This window comes from Oncorhynchus masou, chromosome 25, assembly GCF_036934945.1.
Source record: "Oncorhynchus masou masou isolate Uvic2021 chromosome 25, UVic_Omas_1.1, whole genome shotgun sequence".
NCBI classification, from domain to species: Eukaryota; Metazoa; Chordata; class Actinopteri; order Salmoniformes; family Salmonidae; genus Oncorhynchus; species Oncorhynchus masou.
The window spans coordinates 17,624,078-17,642,414 of NC_088236.1; the positions used below are offsets into that span (position 1 = coordinate 17,624,078).

At 41.5% G+C, this 18,337-nt stretch overlaps 1 protein-coding gene across 1 annotated transcript; it reads left to right on the forward strand.

Annotated features, from left to right (window-relative positions):
* Nucleotides 1–8,240: 8,240 nt before the first annotated feature.
* LOC135513836 (prostaglandin E2 receptor EP4 subtype-like) lies at nt 8,241–18,337 on the forward strand. Its single transcript, XM_064936792.1, has 2 exons — nt 8,241–9,331; nt 10,685–18,337. The coding sequence occupies exons 1-2, from the start codon at nt 8,552–8,554 to the stop codon at nt 11,258–11,260; spliced, it is 1,356 nt and encodes a 451-aa protein (XP_064792864.1). The 5' UTR covers nt 8,241–8,551; the 3' UTR covers nt 11,261–18,337.

The following is an 18,337-nucleotide window of genomic DNA, read 5'->3' on the forward strand; positions in this document are numbered from 1 at the left end:
TGAAAGAATAACTCATGAATAGTGATTAATATTTTGATAGATGTCATCATTTGAGAACAGAAAACACAGGAAACGTGAATAATCATTTGATCCAAGTCATCATATGGCTAGCTTAGAATTCACTCACTTCTGCAATTTCCTTAAAAAAATGTTTTTTTAATAATATCTGTCATTAGCTTTTAGCGTTTTTTTTTGTTTCAGTTCTTTTTATCTTAAGGTGTTATAGTTGTCAGGATGGCCGAGTGATCTAAGGTGCCAGACTCAAGGTGAGAATCCTTCCTCGTTTTAGGGGTACTCTGGTCTCCGATTGGAGGAGAGGGTTCAAATCCCTCTGCTGACACAGCTTTTGACTAAAAAAATACCTTTTTGTCAACACCGAGAATTTCTCCAAATAGTGAAGGGAAAACACATAAACAGTGATTAATAGTTTGATAGATGTCATAATTTGACAATTGAAAAACATGAATCTGGAATAATCATTTGATACAGGTTATCATATACCTAGTTCAGAATTCAATAAGTTACTCAAATTCCTTAAAAAAAAATGTTTTTTACTATATCTTTCATTAGTTTTGAACATTTTTTGTAAAGAATCTCAGACTTCATGTTACAGAATTGTGAGAAAATATAATTTTTTTATGTGTGTCAAGATGGCCGAGTGGTCTGAGGCACCAGAGTCAAGGTAAGAATTGTTCCTGGTTATAGGGGTATTCTGGTCTCCGATTGGAGGCGATGATTCAAATCCCTCTTCTGACACAGCTATTGTCTAAAAAAAGAGGCTCTAAGTAAAAACTGAACATTTCCCCAAATGGTGAAAGGAAAACACATGAACAGTGTTTGATAGATGTCATAATTTGAGAACATGAAAAGGGAATAATTGTTTGATACAGGTCATCATATACCTAGTATAGAATTCAATAAGTTACTCAAATTCCTGAAGAAAAAAAAGTTTTACTATGTCTTTCTTTTGCTTTTAACATTTTTTGTTTTCCGTTTTTTGTGTCTTAAGATCTGCATGTTTCCATCAGACATCACACTCTATGTTACAGAATCGTGAAAAAATATGAATTTTAAGGTTTTATAGTTGTTAGGATGGCCGAGCGGTCGAAGGAGCCAGACTCAAGATGAGAAGTCTTGCTGATTATAGGGGTATTCATTCTGGTCTCCAGTTGGAGGCAAGGGTTCAAATCCCTCTTCTGACAGACCTCTTTCCAAAACAAAAAGCTTTTTGTCAACACTGAGAATTTATCCAAATGGTTAAAGGAAAATACATGAACAGTGATTAATAGTTTGATAGATGTCATAGTTTGAGAACAGAAAACAAATGAAACGGGAAAAATCGTTCGATACTGTTCATCTTAAGCCTAGCTTTTAACATTTTTCTTTTCCATTCTTTGTATCTTAAGTTCTGGATGTTTCAATCAGATAGATCAGACTATGTTACAGAATCGTGAAAACATATGCATTTTAAGGGTTAAGGGTCATATGCATTTAAGGGTTTTACTTCCGGCGCCGACAGAGATGGCCGCCTCGCTTCGCGTTCCTAGGAAACTATGCAGTTTTTTTTTTATGTGTTATTTCCTACATTAGTACCCCAGGTCATCTTAGGTTTCATTACATACAGTCGAGAAGAACTACTGAATATAAGATCAGCGTCAACTCACCATCAGTACGACCAAGAATATGACTTTCGCAAAGCGGATCCTGTGTTCTGCCTTTCAACCAGGACAACGGAATGGATCCCAGCCGGCGACCCAGAAAAAACGACTTTGTAAAAGAGGGAAACGAGGCGGACTTCTGGTCAGACTACGGAGACGGGCACATCGTGCCCCACTCCCTAGCATTCTTCTCGCCAATGTCCAGTCTTGACAACAAGGTTGATGAAATCCGAGCAAGGGTAGCATTCCAGAGGGACATCAGAGACTGTAACGTTCTTTGCTTAATAACGGAAACATGGCTCACTGGAGAGACGCTTTCGGAGGCGGTGCAGCCAGCGTGTTTCTCCACGCATCGCGCCGACAGAAACAAACACCTTTCTGGTAAGAAGAGGGGCGGGGGCGTATGCCTTATGGCTAACGAGACGTGGTGTGATCACAGAAACATACAGGAACTCAAATCCTTCTGATTTAGAATTCCTCACAATCAAATGTAGACCGCATTATCTACCAAGAGAATTCTCTTCGATTATAATCACAACTGTATATATTCCCCCCCAAGCAGACACATCGATGGCTCTGAACGAACTTTATTTGACTGTTTGCAAACTGGAATCCATACATCCTGAGGCTGCATTCATTGTAGCTGGGGATTTTAACAAGGCTAATCTGAAAACAAGACTCCCTAAAATGTATCAGCATATCGATTGCGCCACCAGGGCTGGCAAAATCTTGGATCATTGTTATTCGAACTTCCGCGACGCATATAAGGCCCTGCCCCGCCCTCCTTTCGGAAAAGCTGACCACGACTCCATTTTGCTGATCCCTGCCTACAGACAGAAACTAAAACAAGAAGCTCCCACGCTAAGGTCTGTCCAACGCTGGTCCGACCAAGCTGATTCCACACTCCAAGACTGCTTCCATCACGTGGACTGGGACATGTTTTGTATTGCGTCAGGCAACAACATTGACGAATACGCTGATTCGGTGTGCGAGTTCATTAGAACGGGCGTTGAAGATGTCGTTCCCATAGCAACGATTAAAACAGTCCCTAACCAGAAACCGTGGATTGATGGCAGCATTTGCGTGAAACTGAAAGCGCGAACCACTGCGTTTAACCTCTTACATCTATGGTGGCGCTATTTCATTTTTGGATGAAAAACGTTCCCGTTTTAAACAAGATATTTTGTCACAAAAAGATGCTCGACTATGCATATAATTGCTACTGTTCGAAAGAAAACACTCTGACGTGTCCAGAAATACAAAGATCTTCTCTGTGCGTGCCCTTTAACGTGAGCTTCAGGCAAAACCAAAATGACAAGGATTTTTGAGGCTCTGTCTTTCATGATCTCCTTATATGGCTGTGAACGCAAGAGGAATGAATCAACCCTTTCTGTCGTTTCCCCAAGGTGTCTGCAGCATTGTGACGTATTTGTAGGCAGATCATTGGAAGATTGACCATAAGAGACCACATTTACCACGTGTCCGCCCGGTGTCCTGCGCCGAAATTGGTGCGCAAAAGTCACCTGCCAGTATTTTTCCAAGGGATACAGAGAGGAAAGCAAGCTTCCACGAACTGCATGTCAATGAAGAGATATGTGAAAAAACACCTTGAGGACTGATTCCAAACAACGTTTGCCATGTTTCGGTCGATATTATGTAGTTAATCCGGAAAAAGTTTTACGTTGTAGGTGACTGCATTTTCGGTTCGTTTCAGTAGCCAGGCGCAATGTAGAAAACGGAACGATTTCTCCTACACACAGACGCTTTCAGGAAACACTGCGCATCTGGTATGTGACTGAGAGTCTCCTCATTGAAAACATCAGAAGCTCTTCAAAGGTAAATGATTTTATTTATTTGGTTATCTGGCTTTTGTGAAAATGTTGCGTGCTACATGCTACACAAAATGCTATGCTAGCTTTGCATACTCTTACACAAATTAGTCCATTTCTATGGTTCAAAAGCATATTTTGAAAATCTGAGATGACACTGTTGTTAAGAAAAGGCTAAGCTTGAGAGCAAACGCATTATTTTAATTTTATTTGCGATTTTCAGAAATCGTTAACGTTGCGTTATGCTAATGAGCCTGAGGCTTAGTCACAAACCCGGATCCGGTTTGGGGAGTTTCAAGAAGTTAATCAGGGCAAGGTGACTGGTAATATGACCAAATACAAACAGTGCAGCTATTCCCTCGGTAAGGCTATCAAACAAGCTAAGCGTGAGTATAGAGACAAAGTAGAATCTCAATTCAACGGCTCAGACACAAGAGGTATGTGGCAGAGTCTACAGTTAATCACGGACTACAGGAAGAAATCTAGCCCAGTCACGGACCAGGATGTCTTGCTCCCAGGCAGACTAAAAAACTTTTTTGCCCGCTTTGAGGACAATACAGTGCCACTGACACGGCCTGCAATGGAAACATGCGGTCTCTCCTTCACTGCAGCCGAGGTGAGTAAAACATTTAAACGTGTTAACCCTCGCAAGGCTGCAGGCCCAGACGGCATCCCCAGCCGCGCCCTCAGAGCATGCGCAGACCAGCTGGCTGGTGTGTTTACGGACATATTCAATCAATCCCTAGACCAGTCTGCTGTTCCCACATGCTTCAAGAGGGCCACCATTGTTCCTGTTCCCAAGAAAGCTAAGGTAACTGAGCTAAACGGCTACCGCCCCATAGCACTCACTTCCGTCATCATGAAGTGCTTTGAGAGACTAGTCAAGGACCATATCACCTCCACCCTACCTGACACCCTAGACCCACTCCAATTTGCTTACCGCCCAAATAGGTCCACAGACGACGCAATCACAACCACACTGCACACTGCCCTACCCCATCTGGACAAGAGGAATACCTATGTGAGAATGCTGTTCATCGACTACAGCTCGGCATTTAACACCATAGTACCCTCCAAGCTCGTCATCAAGCTCGAGACCCTGGGTTTCGACCCCGCCCTGTGCAACTGGGTACTGGACTTCCTGACGGGCCGCCCCCAGGTGGTGAGGGTAGGCAACAACATCTCCACCCCGCTGATCCTCAACACTGGGGCCCCACAAGGGTGCGTTCTGAGCCCTCTCCTGTACTCCCTGTTCACCCACGACTGCACGGCAACGCACGCCTCCAACTCAATCATCAAATTTGCGGACGACACAACAGTGGTAGGCTTGATTACCAACAACGACGAGACGGCCTACAGGGAGGAGGTGAGGGCCCTCGGAGTGTGGTGTCAGGACAATAAACTCACACGCAACGTCAACAAAACTAAGGAGATGATTGTGGACTTCAGGAAACAGCAGAGGGAACACCCCCCTATCCACATCGATGGAACAGTAGTGGAGAAGGTAGTAAGTTTTAAGTTCCTCGGCATACACATCACAGACAAACTGAATTGGTCCACTCACACAGACAGCATCGTGAAGAAGGCGCAGCAGCGCCTCTTCAACCTCAGGAGGCTGAAGAAATTCGGCTTGTCACCAAAAGCACTCACAAACTTCTACAGATGCACAATCGAGAGCATCCTGGCGGGCTGTATCACCGCCTGGTACGGCAACTGCTCCGCCCACAACCGTAAGGCTCTCCAGAGGGAAGTGAGGTCTGCACAACGTATCACCGGGGGCAAACTACCTGCCCTCCAGGACACCTACACCACCCGATGTTACAGGAAGGCCATAAAGATCATCAAGGACAACACCCACCCGAGCCACTGCCTGTTCACCCCGCTATCATCCAGAAGGCGAGGTCAGTACAGGTGCATCAAAGCTGGGACCGAGAGACTGAAAAACAGCTTCTATCTCAAGGCCATCAGACTGTTAAACAGCAACCACTAACATTGAGTGGCTGCTGCCAACACACTGACTCAACTCCAGCCACTTTAATAATGGGAATTGATGGGAAAGGATGTAAAATATATCACTAGCCACTTTAAACAATGCTACCTAATATAATGTTTACATACCCTACATTATTCATCTTATATGTATACGTATATACTGTACTCTTTCATCTACTGCATCCTTATGTAATACATGTATCACTAGCCACTTTAACTATGCCACTTTGTTTAAATACACATCTCATATGTATATACTGTACTCGATACCATCTACTGTATCTTACCTATGCTGCTCTGCACCATCACTCATTCATATCTTTATGTACATATTCTTTATCCCCTTACACTGTGTATAAGAAATTAGTTTTGGAATTGTTAGTCAGATTACTTGTTGGTTATTACTGCATTGTCGGAACTGGAATCACAAGCATTTCGCTACACTCGCATTAACATCTGCTTACCATGTGTATGTGACAAATAAAATTTGATTTGATTTGATAGTTGTCAGGATGGCCGAGCAGTCTAAGGCATCAGACTCAAGGTGGAAAGTATTCCTGGATATATGGGTATTCAGGTGTCTGATTGAAGGAGAGGCATCAAATCCCTCTGTTGACATAGCGTTTTTCTATAAAAGTTGCTTTTTGTCAACACTGAGAATTTCTCCAAATGGAGAAATGAAAAGACTTGAACAGTGATTAATAGTTTTATAGATGTCATAATTTGAGAATTGAAAAACATGAATCTGGAATAATCGTTTGATACAGGCCATCATATGCCTGGTTTTGAATTCAATAAGTTACTCAAATTCCTTTAAAAAATGTGTTTTACTATATATTTCATTAGCATTTAACATTTTTTGTTTCCTTTTCTTTGTATCTTTTAGTTCTGCATGTTTCCATCAGACATATCAGACTTTATGAAAAATTATATGAATTTTGAGGATTCGTAGTTGTCAGGATGGCAGTGTGGTTTAAGGCGCCAGGCTCAAGGTGCAAAGCCTTACTGGTTTTAGGGGTATTCTTGTCTCCCAATGGAGGCAAGGGTTCAAATCCTTATTCTGACAGGACTTTTGCCTAAAAAAGTATATTTTTGTCAACACGGAGAATTTCTGAAAATGGTGAAAGCAAAACACATGAACAGTGATTAATAGTTTGATAGATGTCATAATTTTAGAATTGAAAAAACATGAAAATTGAATAATTGTTTGATACAGGTCGTCATATGCCTCGCTTCGAATTCACTAAATTATGCAAAATCCTTAAAAAATATATTTTTACTATATCTTTCATTACCTTTTAACATTTTTTTGTTTTCCGTTCTTTGTAACACTTTTCAATCCTGACAACTATAAAGATTTAAAATGATTCTGTTTTTCACTATTCTGTCACATAAAGTTTGATCTATAGGTAGGATTCATGCGGGACTTAAGCTACACAGAATTGAAAACAAAAAGATGAAATGAGATTTGAAGCCATGCCTCCAATCGGTGACCAGAATACCCATATACAGGTTCATCTAGAAAGGCTTCTCACCTTGACTACCACTCAGCCATCCTGACAACTTTAAGCACTTAATATGCTGATATGTTTTTCGCTATTCGTTATCATGAAGTCTGAACTGTTGGTATGATATATGCATAACTTAAACTACTAATAATGAAAAGTGACACCATTCTAAAATGTAATAAAACAAAGAGTAAAAACTGTTTTTTAAGTACATTTATTAAGTGAGCACATTCAAAGCTATAGGTCATTGATGACCTGTGTCAAACAATTATTCCCGTTTCATGTGTTTTGTTTTCACCATTTGGGGCAGTCCTCTATGTAGATTGTTTAAGTCTGAGTTCCTTAGGAAAATTCACTGTCAGAAGTGGGATTCTAACCCACACCTCCATTCGGAAACCAGAATTAATACCCATATCTCCAAGAAGGATTAACTCCTCTTATATATACATATATAGCTTACCTACAGTGCAGACATTAGATTTATATATATATAAGTTAAAAATGTATATATTTCAAATGTATTAGTCGTATGTAAGTGATACACGTGATATACACCATCCAATGAAATACATAATTGCAGGCTCCTTCTCGACAATGAACCAACAGTAAGAAATAATAAAAGATAAGAATACAAATATAAAGTAAATGGCCCAGAAGAATAACTAGGCCCACACTGTGTCGCAACCCCCCCCCCCCCACACACACACACACACACACACATACTTACACGCAAACAACTATGTTTCAGCAAACACCCTATCTGTGTGCAGAGAAAACATGAGTTCCCAGAATGAACCTCAAACAGTGTCAGAGAAAGCAGGGTCAGTCCATCCTGCTGAACCTCTGACCGATTCTGTTTTAGGAAGCCGTTGATAGGCCTATTATGTTGAAACCACACAATAATATAAATTATACCTAGCTACCTACTGTAACGGGCCTTCCCTCCACTGACTTTTGCTTACATAGCGTGTTATTTCTGTTTCTGCTGCAATAATGTTACTGATGTGCTGTACTGAAATATTATATTTTAAAAATGATATAAATCTCAGATATGCAGAGAGCATCCAGGAGGTTCTGTGGGCATAGCCTAATCATGGAAAGTGAGGAACTCTAAACCTTTGTGCGTTTAAGCAGCAAACTACATCTAAGAGGTATTGACAGCTGGAGGCTTGGAGCAGGGGGCGGGGCAGTGCTCATGCAGAGGGCAATTTAAAAAGCACACAGACTCAATCATATCAGTGAACTGTAGATTACACAGGCAGACCAGTGAGCATGAATTTTAAACATGGATCAGTCATTTGTAAACGTCAATGGACAGGGGATAAGACAATGACGTTGACGGGTTACAGATACTTGGACAAAATCAACTGAACTCCGAAACAACAGTTTTAAAGGCGTTCTAACTTCTGTTGTGAATATGTTGATTCAGCTCACATTCAGGATGAAGATTTCAATCATGTTTGATACGCTTCATTTTTGTAGATACCATGCCTAATGCATCTACTGTATTTCTTATTGGGAAATATTAACGACAGCCTATAATGTAACTAAATATTTGTTTAAAATGAGTAACAACACTGTGACCGGGAGGATCATGATCCCGACTATACCGTCCATCATGTTTATTTTCGGTGTGGTGGGAAATGTCATTGCCATCGTGGTACTCTGCAAATCCAGGAAAGAACAGAAGGAGACCACGTTCTACACGCTGGTATGCGGTCTGGCGGTTACAGACCTTTTGGGGACACTCCTAGCCAGTCCCGTCACCATCGCAACCTATGTGAAAGGCTCGTGGCCAGGCGGGGAACCACTGTGCCAGTATTTTGGATTCATCATGCTTTTCTTCTCTCTAGCGGGGCTCAGCATTATATGCGCTATGTCCGTGGAGAGATACTTGGCGATAAACCACGCGTATTTCTACAACGACTATGTGGATCAGAGACTGGCGGGCATGACGCTTCTGGCTATTTACATTTCCAACGTGCTTTTCTGCGCTCTACCTAGCATGGGTCTGGGACAAGTCAAAAAGCAGTACCCACAAACCTGGTGCTTCATAGAGTGGCGGAGCAACGTGAGGACCGATGCCGCCTTTTCATATATGTACGCAGGGTTCAGTTCGATTCTAATTCTAGCCACAGTTATCTGTAACGTTCTGGTATGCGGTGCTCTGATTCGAATGCACCGGCGGTTTGTCCGGAAGATGTCATTGTGGACAGACCCCGGACGAAACACAGACCCGAGAAGGAGACGCAGCTTCGGGCATCTGGCCGGCGCAGAGATCCAGATGGTGATTGTACTCATTTGTACCTCAGCGGTGGTGCTTATATGCTCCATTCCACTTGTTGTAAGTTTCTCTTCTCACTTTGTGAACCATTTTATTTATTTTCCTATTCGCAGAAAGGCATTTTAAAACTTTGTGCGCACGATTTAAATGTACGCACGAGTTGATATTTTACGCACATTGTGAATGTAAATTGTTTTCTCCTAGTTTATGTACATAGTAGTGTAATACGTGTTCTGGGTGTACAAAACAATAGGAACACCTGATCTTTCCATGACATAGACTGGGCCAGTATCTCTGTGGAATGCTTTCGACACCTTGTAGAGTTAATGCCTGGACGAATTGAGGCTGTTCTGATGACAAACGGTGTGCAACTCAATATTAGGAAGGGGTTCCTAATGTTCGTACACTCTGTGTACACTGAGTGTACAAAACATTAAGCACACATTCCTAATATTGAATTGCACTCGCCACTTTTGTCCTTGGAACAGCCTCAATTCGTCCAGGCATTAACTCTACAAGGTGTCGAAAGCATTCCACAGGGATGCTGGCCCATGTTGACTTCAATGCTTCCCACAGTTGTGTCAAGTTGTCTGAATGTCCTTTGGTTTGTGGACCATTCTTGATTACACACGGGAAACTGTTGAGCATGAAAAAACAAGCAGCATTGCAGTTCTTTACACAGCCCAGTGCACCTGGCACCTACTACCATACCCGTTCAAAGGCATTTAAATATTGTGTCTTGCCCCTTCACCCTCTGAATGACACACATACACAATCATAAAAATCCTTGAAGTCAACATCTCCTCTTCATCTACAAATTGTATAACTGCCTTAATTTAGCTGAGCCCCAAGAAGGCAGCAGCTACCGGGGATCCATAATACATACAAATACAAATCTACACTGATTGAAGTGACATCAATAAGGCATCATGAATCCTTTCACCTGGATTCATCTGGTCAGTCTGTCATGGAAAGATCTGGTGTTCCTAATGTTTTGTACACTCATTTTATTCTGCTTTGTGTACTAGCACTGATACATTCTTTGTTGAGGGAAAATGTACTTGATATGTGATGTGTTGTTGTCTCACCTAGCTATCTGACGATGAATGCACTAATTGTAAGTCGCTTTGGTTGTCTTCTAAATGACTAAAAAGTAAAATATCACACACGGTCGCACACACACATGCACGCCACACAAATAAGCATCATTAGTTATGTGTGGTGTGTGTGTTAGTTCTGTATGTTTTTACTGAGTGCCACACCTGGTGTTCCCCTTGGGCAGAATTCAATCAGATTAAATTAAATTTCTCTTGCAGATGTAGGTGTCAAAAAGCTGTATAAAAACATAAGCATCAATGTCAATTAAATTCAGCAGGGCAAAACAAAATCCCATTTATTCCCTCTCCTTTGCAGGTGCAAGTGTTTCTTAACCAGATTTATAAGACTCCGGTGGAGCTGAGACTGGAGAAGAACCCAGATCTACGGGCGATCCGTTTCGCCTCATTCAACCCCATCCTGGACCCCTGGATCTACATCCTCCTCCGCAAGGCCGTGCTCCTCAAGCTCATTGAGCAGATCAAGTGTCTGTTCTGTAAGATAGGAGCACAGAGACAGCAGAGACAGGGAGCACAGAACTGCCACTGCATTGATGAACACCAGCTCCACTCCATCATCTCTTCACAAGAGTTCCCGTCTTTGGTGTCCCGTGAGCTGAAGGAGGTGTCCAGCACCTCTCAGGTCATCCTCTACCTTCCTGATGGAAGCTGTCATCACACAGGAGAGCAGGTTGGGCTACGCAATTCCTCTGTCCAAGACCCCCAAAGTTCTTATTTGTCAGAACAGATAAGTACAAAGGATGGGAGGAGAGAGGTGACAAACCTAACCAGGGACCCCTCTGGTGTGGGAGGACAGACCACTCAGTCATGTGTGAAAGAACAGGCTCTTCATGTGTTGCTAAGTAATGAGACGGTACAGGAGAAATGCATATAGATCTTGTGTATTTGGAATCCCATGAACGGTTACTTCAACAGCTTCCCTAAGACTCATATTATTGTGACGTTTCTGTGAGTCAGAGGGATGTCCACACATACATTGACGACACTGCCTTCAAACTGCCCAAGATGGCTTTTCAGGCAGCTTCTGCTCTCCTAAGGGACTTATTCGGTTAGCGGAAGTGTTCGTGCCAACAGAAATAGATTGGCTCCCAGGATGACTCATTTGACATCCTCTAAAGACGAGGAATGGCACATTTAAACAATGTTGAAAAGCTTTTGGTAAGCCAGACAGGAGGAAGGACAAACAAGAGAAAGACAACTGTGAGAGAGAGAGGGGATGTCTGTTCCACTTTGATGTCAAGCTACCTCGACCAGAAACATCGATGTTTGTTTGTTTTTCCTGTCTTCTCGCACAGGTCAGAGAGCAAGGCAGTAAGAGCAGAGCAGCTTCTCCATGGCCTAAAGGGGCATTGGCTGTACACTGTAGCTAAACAGTTTAACACTAGCTTCTTTCAATCATTGTACAAACTATGAGTTAGTATTTAGAGTATTTAAGCTACAATGATTGAGATGTACAGAATAGTTATTATGATTCATTGAAAGGAATGTAGTATAGGTCCTGTCATTACGTGCCAAACTGCCATGATAACACCAAGGAAAAGTCAGTTCTCACAAAACGAATGTCTGTAGAAGGTTTGCTGTTCAGAGATGCACTTCACTTGACTGTTTTGCATCACATAATAGCTTTAGAGAGTTAATGTATAGTGCAGTATTGTGTGTAGTAACATCATCCATGTGTTGTCCTTCAGGTGAGTGAAATGAGTTGTGCCAACATGCAGGGTAGTTTGCCAAACTCTGTATATGTATTTCTATTACTCTGGTACCAGTTTCTGAACGTTTGTCAGATTATCAGTAATTCACCTAAGTATTGTCATTGTCATTATTTAGTGACTTACGCAATCAGCCTGGTCTCATATGCTAGTATACATAAACCAGGGACACCAGATTAGTATGACATGTTATGTTTGGTATGATTACATAAGACAGAAGGTTACTTAAGGAAAAATGAAAGGAGGGCGGTTAGTCTGCGTATAAAGCGAATGTCTAGCGCGAACGTCTAGCAACCCAAAGGTTGCGCGTGCGATTTTCATCACGGACAACTTTAGCATTTTAGATAATTAGCAACTTTGCACCTACTTAGTATGTTAACTAACCTTTCCCCTAACCCTAATTTTAACCTAACTCATAAACTTAACCCCTAGCCGAGCTAACATTAGCCAGCTACCTGAGATCAGGTTGATGTAATTTCTTCACTATGAGAAGTTTCAAGTAATTCAATCCCACCATGAAATGTTACAATAGCATAATATGAAAGGTCCTTGTCAATTTTTAAATATTATGTTCTGCCATATCTGTAAACCCCCTAAAATGACAGATGTTTTTCATTTTAAATCCAAATTGCTTTTATTTGATCCACCCTATAGAATATTAATTTAAGCAATACATTCTAAAAATGAATTCAATTGATTAACATTAATTGAGACCCATCTATTGTCTTCAAGGATTTGTGCATGACTCCATTTCCTTTGGACCACCTATGAGACTGAACGTGTGTATGTGCAAAACATCACGCACAAGAGTCAGTGTCATGCAGTGTGTGTGTGTGTGTCATTAAACTACATGTCATCTAAGAACAAGCGGAAATCATTTATGTAAGCAGGAAGGTTCTCAGACTCAGATTCCTGACAGAGTTTAGAGGTCATATTGTGACCCTGTTAGCACACAGATGCTACTGAAAGGTACAGGCCACTGCTTTCCAAGTTTACACAAGTATAATTGGCTAAACAAACCCTAACGAACTTGGGTCCAAGGCTGTTAACGATGAATTCAAGTTCAAACACGCAAAAAGAATCCCAGATCTACTAGTTAGTAACTGCAAACACACACACACACGCACAAAATATTGTGATGAGCAGAAGGCAGACTTCCCATAAATTGAATGAGGCAGCATCTTTCATAAAACAACAAGCGTCTATGGCTCCTATTCAACATGATTCAAGGTCCAGTGCAGTCAACATTGAGTTTTTCCTGATATCATAATGTACATCACCTGATGAAATTAACACTGTAAAAAGGTGTGATTTAAAAAAAATCAGTGTTATTTACTGAGAGTGTCACGTTCGTCGTAAGGATGAGACCAAGGTGCAGCATGGTAGGCCTACATTATTACTTTTAATGAATGAACACCGAACAAAAACAACAAAACAAACAAACGAAATGTGAAGCTACACAACTAGTTCTGACAGGCAACTTAACATAGACGAGATCCCACACCAGAAAGTGGGAAAAAGGTCTGCCGAAATATGATCCCCAATCAGAGACAACGATAAACAGCTGTCTCTGATTGGGAACCATATCAGGCCAACATAGACATACAAAACCCCTAGACATACAAAAAACCCTAGACATACAAAAAACCTAGACAACCCACCCTAGTCACGCCCTGACCTAACCAAAATATATAGAAAACAGAGATATCTAAGGTCAGCGCGTGACAGATAGTTGCTGGTTGAAAATGCAATCGACACAGGACCTTCTAATCAGCAGGTTTGCATGGGCGGGAGTTTCGACTTTCCATGGTGACATTACTATGCAGCAAATTGGTTAATTGACCAATAACAAAGATAGTTCCAAACCTCTCTGCCAATAATAGCTAGTCTTCAGTTTTCCTCTCCCTACTCTTGCTGGTTAAGGGCTTGTAAGTAAGCATTTCACGGTAAGATATACACCTGTTGTATTCGGGTGCATGTGACAAATAACATTTGATTTGACTCAGACCACTCCCAGACAGTCCCAGCAAAATTCTTGCTTGAGAAATAGTTTTTTGCTAAAAATATATTTTTGTCCCTAATGGAAATCTATTACAGTAAGGTACTTAATTACTACCCATGAAGGATTTGTATTGATATAGAAATGACTGCATTGGGCCTTTAAACTTGAACTAGCAATGCTTTGACAAATATGCTGAGAATGGGATACCAACACAGAGTGTGTGAGAGCAACCAACCTCAACATGAGTAACCACAACAGCCACGTGATGTGTGGTGGAGAGAGCAGATAAACTGTGAAAGGCTGTAATTTTTCAAAACACGCTGTTGCATGGAGTACTTCCAAAGAGACAATAGGGCTTGTTCACTGCAGTAATTGTCTTGTATATTGACCCAGGTCTGATTGCAACCTTACATGACGTGACACACACTTTTACCAAATGTGTTTATGCCTCTTCCACAAACTACACTTTCATAAGATAGAGCCAGTAGATGCTCATGGACACTCTTAATGAACAAAAATGGGCATAGAGTTGGCGAGCAAGTTCATAAGCTATTAGGTTTCAGGGTCTGGGTTGAGCTAGTGGCCACACTTCCGTCCAGTCTACATTTCCGTCCATTCTCCTGTAACATGGCCATATAATGTCAGTAACTACACATATGTTGCCGTTCTGTGCTGCGCATCACATTACAGGAACAAGGAAACATAAAGCTGCTTTAAGTCAACAGGACGCACGCCAACATCAATTCTCTGTCCTGTGTCTCCTGGGGGCTATGACACTGACTGCTCAGCATCAGGGCACATCTGCTGTCAGCTACAGATGAACAGGACAGTAGACCACTACGTCATGATTATTATAGCATTATACATGACAGAGACCAGAAACTATGGAATGGTAGAGATGATAAACCCGCAGTAATGTGCATAAGATGTCTTTGTCAGGTAGTGGGGAGAAAAGACAAATCTAATGTAAAGAGGAAGACCAGGCAATGGTTGAAACCTTGTAAAAACAACACATTTTTCTCAGGGTACAGGTGGTAATGGTTTATAACAGTGTCATTCATTTTAGGCACGTAAAATCTGTAAATAATTAGTATTTCACCAATTGAGGCACTCATTCAGTGCTGTAGCCGGAGCCATACAGTGTTAGCAGACCGGGAGTCTAAGGCACTGCATCTCAGTGCTGTAGTCGAAGCCATACAGTGTTAGCAGACCAGGGGTCTAAGGCACTGCCTCTCAGTGCTGTAGCCGAAGCCATACAGTGTTAGCAGATCAGGGTTCTAAGGCACTGCCTCTCAGTGCTGTAGCCAAAGCCATACAGTGTTAGCAGACCAGGGGTCTAAGGCACTGCATCTCAGTGCTGTAGTCGAAGCCATACAGTGTTAGCAGACCAGGGGTCTAAGGCACTGCCTCTCAGTGCTGTAGTCGAAGCCATACAGTGTTAGCAGACCAGGGGTCTAAGGCACTGCATCTCAGTGCTGTAGTCGAAGCCATACAGTGTTAGCAGACGCGGGAGAAGATGATCTAAAGAGCTTCAGGAATTAGTCAACCTTCTGACTCTGTTAAGCCCTACACAAACATAGTTTGGACTCAGAATACAGGCTTAATTCATGGGGTTCAGAACAGTATTAAACACAGCCCGTTCCCATGAAACCAGTTATTAATTACATGTTACACGTTGATCCTCATTGTTGTGTAACATCAACTAAAGCAAATAGGAAAGTCTTAGACGCTCAAGATGACCTGCATAGAATCAGAAAGTAAAGCCCATCAGATATGATTCAAACAAAACAATGTGCTAAAGATCTCGCTTCAGCAAGATGTGAAAGCATTTACCTCCATACAAGAAAAACATATTCAGCAATAGAGATGCACCCAATGGAACAGAGGGAACGTGCAGAAGTGCCCATTGAGTCAAATACACACATTGAGGCCAACAGTAAGAATAAACAAATTTGACTTGGCACTTACTCTTCAATGTCATTTGGTTTGAAATGGTCTTCCATTATTGTGTTCAGATTAAGTGTCATTAAACACCTTCACTTGCGTCATTGTTACCCCAAGAAACCAAGAGGCCAAAAATGTACATCTGTTGTTTAGGTTCCAAGAAAACGGACAGGGTAAAAAACCTTTTGATGAAAGCCATGAATTATTTGGTGTCATTCTTGTTATCGAGGTCAATGGAATTGAAAGGGGGAACAGATTCAGTTCATGTACAGTGGGGCAAAAAAGTATTTAGTGAGCCACCAATTGTGCAAGTTCTCCCACTTAAAAAGATGAGAGAGGCCTGTAATTTTCATCATAGGTACACTTCAACTATGACAGACAAAATTAGAAAAAAAATCCAGAAATCACATTGTAGGATTTTTAATGAATTTATTTGCAAACTATGGTGGAAAATAAGTATTTGGTCAATGACAAAAGTTTATCTCAATACTTTTTCGCCCCACTGTAAATCCATGATAACGGACCTTTTATCTGCTTAGGCTTCAGACCTCTTCAGCGGACACATAATAAAGCAATGGATAATATTATATTACAGTCAGTAGATGGATAAACCTTTATTATTACTGACATCCACTTCCCTGTCCCAAAATTAGGGAAGTACTGTCAGTGGTCATATTTACAGAGTATACATTATTTGTTTGTTTGCATGTAGTTCATGACAAAATGTCAAAGAAAATATATTGCATACATACTTATGCACCACAGCGAGCAAAGACGAGTAAGTAAGGCTATATTAGACCTGTAGAAAAGTACAGCAATACAGTCATGTGACTAACATACTGGCAACACACAAGCATTTCCCAGCTAAAAGCTAGTGTACCAGCCAACTCCAGTCTCCACTCAGTGATTTTTGGAGACGATTTCAGACTTTCACAATAGCCCAATTTGAGTATGTTTTCGTTCATTTTTCATCATGACTATTTACAGACGTTACCTAGCAACCAGAGTGCAGAATTCCCCCATTTTCCCCACATGATTAATAACCCATTACAAACGTTATCAATGTATTTAACCACTAAGCCTTTCCAGATACTCTGAGATGCTTCTTTACTCTGGTCAAATTTCATATGAACTCTTGGAAGTGCTTGGGAAGTTGTCTGGACCATATTGTATGTTTATATAGTGCCCATGTTGTATCTTAGCATGGTGTCCTGTCTCTCTATATGAGAGGCCCCAGTGTCCCATCATACCAAACTCTGGCCATGCCCAGGGCCAGCCAGCACTGACTGCAGTCTGATTCCCAACTGTGTGTCTGTTTTAATTGCGGGTTCTCAGAAGACTGATGTGAAACAGTATTTGTTGGGGAATATTTAACATGGCTTCCCTCCCTTCAGGTGTGTGATTGAATGAGTGATATAAATGTCTGACAGCCAATGGGAAGTGTGGGAACCTTATAGTAAGCAGTGAACATGGGGAACTGGATCTAGTAAAATGGTCACCCTGGAAGACATAGCAAAACAACAACTGGTCATAAGTTCATCAGCTTTCAGACACCCTGACATGTTTTACGAGTTAACATGAACTCAGTGACTTAGCAATAAGCAAAAGAGAACATTTCTGACTTATATATATATATATGGGAACAGGGACTTATTGTACAATCAAACTATTGCATGTGTGTGTGTTAATGTACTCTTTGCAAGCTATTTCAGAACTTGGTACAGTAAAGCTTCAAACACTAATGTACTGTATTATTGTGAAATAATGAATTTAATCATTTGATCAAATGTCATAATTTGGATAAAGCTCTGCCATATCGGTCTATGGTTGAAGTCAGCTGTCAGCTGTGATGCCTTACCCCTCCAACCTTCTTTCTCACACTCGTTTCCACTGTTTGATTCAAACTGTAAGTGGCATTGATCAACACCAATGGTAAGTGCTTTACCAGAGGTTGGAAACAGATGACAACTACGCTTACTCACACGCTGTATCCGATGTCGCCTCTAAGTGTGTTAGCGGGGAGCTGGGCCGAGCATATACGTCAAGATCTAAGGGACTGCAGATGTGGGTTGAAGTCCTCCAATGAGGGACATGCCAAAATGGTTTCTGGAGAGGGAGAGCCTTTAAAAGGACTCATATTAGTGTCCTCTCTCTCCTTCTCTTCCAGGATTGTGGTCACAATGAGTTTTACAGGAACTAAGATCTCCTCCACTGTTGCGGTTGCCTCGGATTACATCCACCCTCCTTAATGAGGGAAAACTGACCCTTCCGTCAACCAGTGAAGTCATGCTGCTAT